The sequence below is a fragment of the Diaphorina citri genome, unplaced genomic scaffold, assembly GCF_000475195.1.
Source record: "Diaphorina citri unplaced genomic scaffold, Diaci psyllid genome assembly version 1.1 scaffold6024, whole genome shotgun sequence".
NCBI classification, from domain to species: Eukaryota; Metazoa; Arthropoda; class Insecta; order Hemiptera; family Psyllidae; genus Diaphorina; species Diaphorina citri.
The window spans coordinates 1-5,656 of NW_007383400.1; the positions used below are offsets into that span (position 1 = coordinate 1).

A 5,656-nucleotide genomic window follows, 5' to 3' on the forward strand; every position below is an offset into this window, starting at 1 on the left:
ATGGGTGCCCTTATGTGATTCTCGATTCAGCGAGCGTAATGCCCAAGTGGTGTGTCGTCAGCTTGGATTTGAACATTACAGCGCCTGGGTAGACCATGGCCCGCGGGTGGAGTTTGATAGGAATTCCCTCTCCAGGATTTGGACCTACCCGGAACCTTTGCAATGCTCAGGTGAGATTTAGAGTAATATATTTTAGCTAAATTCCTATTAATAATTAACTAAATTCCCCTAAGGTGTTTTTTTTTCTTCCCCTCTAAATAAATCTCGATAAATTTTCTGACTTGACTTGGACTCGAACCAACAGCTATCCGAAGTCCACCGCGCTAACCACTACACCACTATGTCGCGGGTTCGATTCCCGCCCGGGGCGGATTTTATTTTAAATTCTAAACTCAAAAGGTTTGTTCTCGGAATGATGGCTGGCTTCCTCCTATCCTGTCTTCCTTCTCTCTTCGTTTTTGGGACGATAAGATCTTAGCTCCTTAGCAGTTATAGTCTCCTCTATCAAAGCTTTTTAAAAAATTAAAATGAATCACATTTCCATTTTCCTTGTTACAGGAGAGGAATCCTCATTAGATGAATGTCCTATTCGTCTGAATGGCCAAATGTACGGAAGGAGACCTATGTGCTACTGGAATAGTCAGTTCATATTCATTCATTGCAAGGAGAGAAATGTGCAGCCCAACACTGATTACTGGGGTGGCATAAGGTAAGTGTGTTTGAAAGGAAATCCCATTATACCTATTTTGGGTGACGTCATTTTGGAAAACATTGGTTTGTAAAGGCTAAAACTTTTACTTATTTAAAGGAAATTTTAATTTAGTTAGCCAACCTAGTTAGCTTGGAAGACAGTTCGCCTGCTTTGAAAGCGCTAGATCGCGGGTTCGATTCTCGACCGGGGCAAACTTTATCCTAAACAGCAAAGGTTCGTTCTCGGAACGTCGTCTCTCTCTCTTCCTCTCTCTCTTCCTCTCCCTCTCTCTCTCTCCTTCACTCCCTTCCTTTCTCTTTCTCCTTCTCTTCGTCTTTCTTTCCTTATTATACTCTTTCTCCTTCTCTTCGCTTTTCTTTCCTTATTATATCTCTTTCTCCTTCTCTTCGCCTTTCTTTCCTTATTCTATCTCTTTCTCCTTCTCTTCGCCCATTTCCTCTTCCATTATATTTTAGGCCTGATCGAACGTTCTTAGCTTCTTCCTTTGGCCGTACCTAAAAATTTCTTTGGCAAATATGTTTAACGCCTAAAGTTCTTCCTCTCATTAGGTTAGGCTCAGAGGGGCCTACTGGAGGCCCCGGCGTAGAAGCCCCTCTCTGAGTGAGTTATACAGTTTGCTGAACCATTAGTAGTAAATAAGCAGGAAACAATTTGGTCACCAAATATCCTATTTTGGGCCTGATCGAACGTTCTTAGCTTCTTCCTTTGGCCGTAGCTAAAAATTTCTTTGGCAAATATGTTTAGCGCCTAAAGTTCTTTCTCTCATTAGGTTTGGCTCAGAGGGGCCTACTGGAGGCCCCGGCGTAGAAGCCCCTTTCTGAGTGAGTTATACAGTTTGCTGAACCATTAGTAGTAAATAAGCAGGAAACAATTTGGTCACCAAATATCAAACAAGAAGAAAGTGAAATATTCATTTCATGTTCACCCACAGACGAATCGAAGAAAGAAAATACCTGCTTCTCTGTCTCTCCCCCCTTTGTTTCCTCTTCGTCAAAATTTCTTTTTTCCCCACTATTGAATAAAAATAAACTGTAAACATAGGATTTCCCGTTCATTTGTAAAAAAAAAAAAGAAATCATCATCATCATCATCATCATCATCATCATCATCATCATCATCATCATCTTTACCTACCATTTTCTTTCGCCTTTCAGATTTGCCTCAGGTGATTTCGAATCGAGCGGCTACGAGCATCGAATCCACGACTCCGTGACTCACGAGACCTCTCGGACCCGCGAGTCAGTGCTGGAGCACGTCCATATTGTGGGGGCAGGTATGCTGCATCATGAAACATCCCCGGCCGTGCTATCAGTGGCGAAGTCACCTTCTATTACCCACGTTAATATCAGCCAGTGCCTGTCGCATGGGGTCTCACTTATATCGCCGAGTGAGAATATCAAGCTCATGTTCAACTGGTATGTATGAAGGCACTAGGTGTTTTACTGTCACCTTATTTATGAATAGGCGTTAGCTAATAACACCGACACCGTTTGAACGGGAATATGGCAAAGCAAAAGAAGGAGAAGAAGAAGAGTTAGCTAATACCAAATTTATACCATTTCAAACTCCTGCCAGTTCTTGATATTTTTAAGTCCCTGAAAAAAGGGTTTAGGTATGCTAATTCATCCGACCGACAGACCGACCGACCGAGCGAGTGACAGACACCAAAGCGAATACAATAGTCCGTCCCTTATACCTTTTTATTACTATTGTAATAATAAAGGAAGGACGGACTAAAAAAACTAGTATTTTACAGGCTTAGTAAACAAACAACTGAACTAGGTATTTTAGCAAAACATGTCAAGATCAGACAGAAAGAACATTTATTACAATATCAGCAATATGACAAAAAAAAATACAATATGTACAATGTACATAACAGACGACTGTCAACTCAGCAGCTAGCAGTTTTCTTGAAATAACTGTCAGTCACAGTTGTCTAGAAATTTAAATTCAGGCGGTACGAATTGTATGTTGAATTGTAATTGTATGTAAGTAGTTATCAGTAGGTAGGTAGGTACTTTATTATTCTAAGTTCTGTATTTACTCGTATGTTCCTAACGAGTATTTTCCTCTCGCAATTTTCAATGGTGGAAAATATATACATTGCCTGGCATTGTACCATTTCCCACCAGTACCACCTGAGAATTGCGAAAGTCAGTCCCGTTTCCTGACGGCACGGCGCTCGAAATTTATTAATTAGGTTTGCCCGAAATTTTGTTTAGGCCATGGCTTTGCTTCCTACAGTTCCTACCCGGGTTGAACTGTATCCTAAACAGGTAAGCTTCGTTCTTGGAACGGCTGGATTTCTCCTATCCTGTCCTCTTTCTCCCCAATTTCGGGACGAAAGACTTCAATAAATTGTTCCAATTCCCTCTACCAAACCTCTTTTTCACCCATGGCCCTGCTGCTCAGCGTGTAAATAAATAAAATAAACCTCTTTTTGTGTATGTAATATGTAGTTTCAATTTTGAAACATTATTTCTAAAAGAATGAGTTTTCAGCCCACACAGCGCCAAATGCACCAGTTAACTACAAAACACTAAAGTTAAGTAACGTTTACCCCTCTCAATTTCCAGACTTCTCCAGTTCAACCTATTCAACACCTCGGATTCCATCTCCCTGTACGACGGCAGTCTATACAATGTGTCCGCCATTCCTCTGTTCTCTGTCACCAAAGATTCTGGCCTAGAGAAGAAGTTCATCACAACGCAAAGTCCCACATTGAGTATTAAGCTGTTGGCTACGGGCGCTAGTCATATGCATGGCTTTATTGCTGAAATAGTCACCCTTCCCATCTCTGCTATAGGATTTAGTAAGTTAACGCTACTCTGGGCCATAAGGCTCAGTAAATTTTAGCTTTTCATGGCCATGCATAAATTGCATATCCTGTTTTTATGTATGTTGTTTTTGTACTCGCGGTGATAAACATACGTTACAACGTTACACGTTTGTATCTAGGTATTTTTATTATTTGTATTATTAAAGTGTGCTAACATGCTGTAGATAATTAATTATATCTTTGTAGTATCTCCGCCATAAAGGCTAATAATAGTAGATGAGTATTTTTAGTTTCCTCATTATCTACCAAACTTTTGACAAGTTTCAACGCCCAAATATATTTTGACCTCCTTTCAGCTTTTTGTTATTTTAGCAGAAAGTTTTTCATTCAAAAATGCTGCAGGCACTTGATGATTTTTTTACGGAAGAGCTAAATATTTTGACAGATTTAATGGCCGCGCTTCTAACTCTATCTACTTTCTCATTAACAGATCGAGATGTACAGCACAACATCACTTACTCCTATTTCAAGGACAACTGGCAAGGGGCTGTCCATTATGACAATAAAGGCTAATAATAGTACTTAGATGAGTATTTTTAGTTCCCTCATTATCTACCAAACTTTTGACAAGTTTCAACGCCCAAATATATTTTGACCTCCTTTCAGCCTTTTGTTATTTTAGCAGAAAGTTTTTCATTCAAAAATGCTGTAGGCCCTTGATGATTTTTTACGGAAGAGCTAAATATTTTGACAGATTTAATGGCCGCGCTTCTAACTCTACTTTCTCATTAACAGATCGAGATGTACAGCACAACATCACTTACTCCTATTTCAAGGACAACTGGCAAGGGGCTGTCCATTATGTCAGTGCTGGTGAAGTGAACCCTACAGTGACAGTAGAGTGGAACCAGATCAGCGATAACTGTGCCAAACTGTACGCTAACTTTACAACGTGTAAGGGCGCCTTCACCATGGACGTTCAGAATACACAGAATTTACATTTCAGGGTAAGTGGTTATATACTGTCAACTTATCTAATTATACCCATGTACCCATTGTAAATCTCATAATCTCAATAAGTCACAAAGCCATACATTCAGCAATTTTCTTTCGTCTTTCAGATTTGCCTCGGGTGATTTCGAATCGAGCGGCTACGAGCATCGAATCCACGACTCCGTGACCCACGAGACATCTAGAACCCGCGAGTCAGTGCTGGAGCACGTCCATATTGTGGGGGCAGGTATGCTGCATCATGAAACATCCCCGGCCGTACTATCAGTGGCGAAGTCACCTTCTATTACCCACGTTAATATCAGCCAGTGCCTGTCGCATGGGGTCTCACTTATATCGCCGAGTGAGAATATCAAGCTCATGTTCAACTGGTATGTATGAAGGCACTAGGTGTTTTACTGTCACCTAATTTATGAATTGGCGTTAGCTAATAACACCGACACCGTTTGAACGGGAATATGGCAAAGCAAAAGAAGGAGAAAAAGAAGAGTTAGCTAAGTAATACCAAATTTATACCATTTCAAACTCCTGCCAGTTCTTGATATTTTTAAGTCCCTGAAAAAAGGGTTTAGGTATGCTAATTCATCCGATTTGAAATAAAAGCCTGTTCTTTTATATGAAACCTAAAAGTCATATACTCTTTAATGTGTAAGTTGTCGAAATTTTACCCTTGTATCGAAAAAAACTTTTGCGAGATAACTACGAAAATAAGATCCCTTGAAGAAAAAATAATCACATATTCGGTCCCATTTGTTTCCAGGATTCAGAACGTATTAGGGGTTGGTATCACTATCGCAATTTATATACGTGAGTGAGTGAGTGAGTCAGTCAGTCAGTTTCACAAGGGGCTGCATTAAGTTTAGATTATGTAAGGAGTTTGACTTTGGTATATGACGGTCCATTTGTATACGTGAGTGAGTGAGTCAGTCAGTCAGTTTCACAAGGGGCTGCATTAAGTTTAGATTATGTAAGGAGTTTGACTTTGGTATATGACGGTCCTTTTACACGCTATCATTTCTGCCAATATCCACAATACATACATGTAGAAACAGGTAAATAAGTCCAAATCATCGGGTACCTATTCCATTCTGTGGAAAGGCTCAAATGGATCAGATATACCATTCTATGGAACAGGCTCAAATACTACATGA

The 5,656-nt window shown here is 40.1% G+C and overlaps 1 protein-coding gene across 1 annotated transcript; it reads left to right on the forward strand.

Annotated features, from left to right (window-relative positions):
* Positions 1-25: 25 nt before the first annotated feature.
* Positions 26-5,312, forward strand: LOC103521818 (protein bark beetle-like; the record flags this gene model as incomplete). Its single annotated transcript, XM_008486926.2, has 4 exons — positions 26-170; positions 559-709; positions 4,616-4,876; positions 5,266-5,312. Coding segments are annotated over exons 2-4 (412 nt in total), but the record flags the coding sequence as incomplete, so codon positions are not given.
* Between the last annotated feature and the right edge of the window lie 344 nt (positions 5,313-5,656).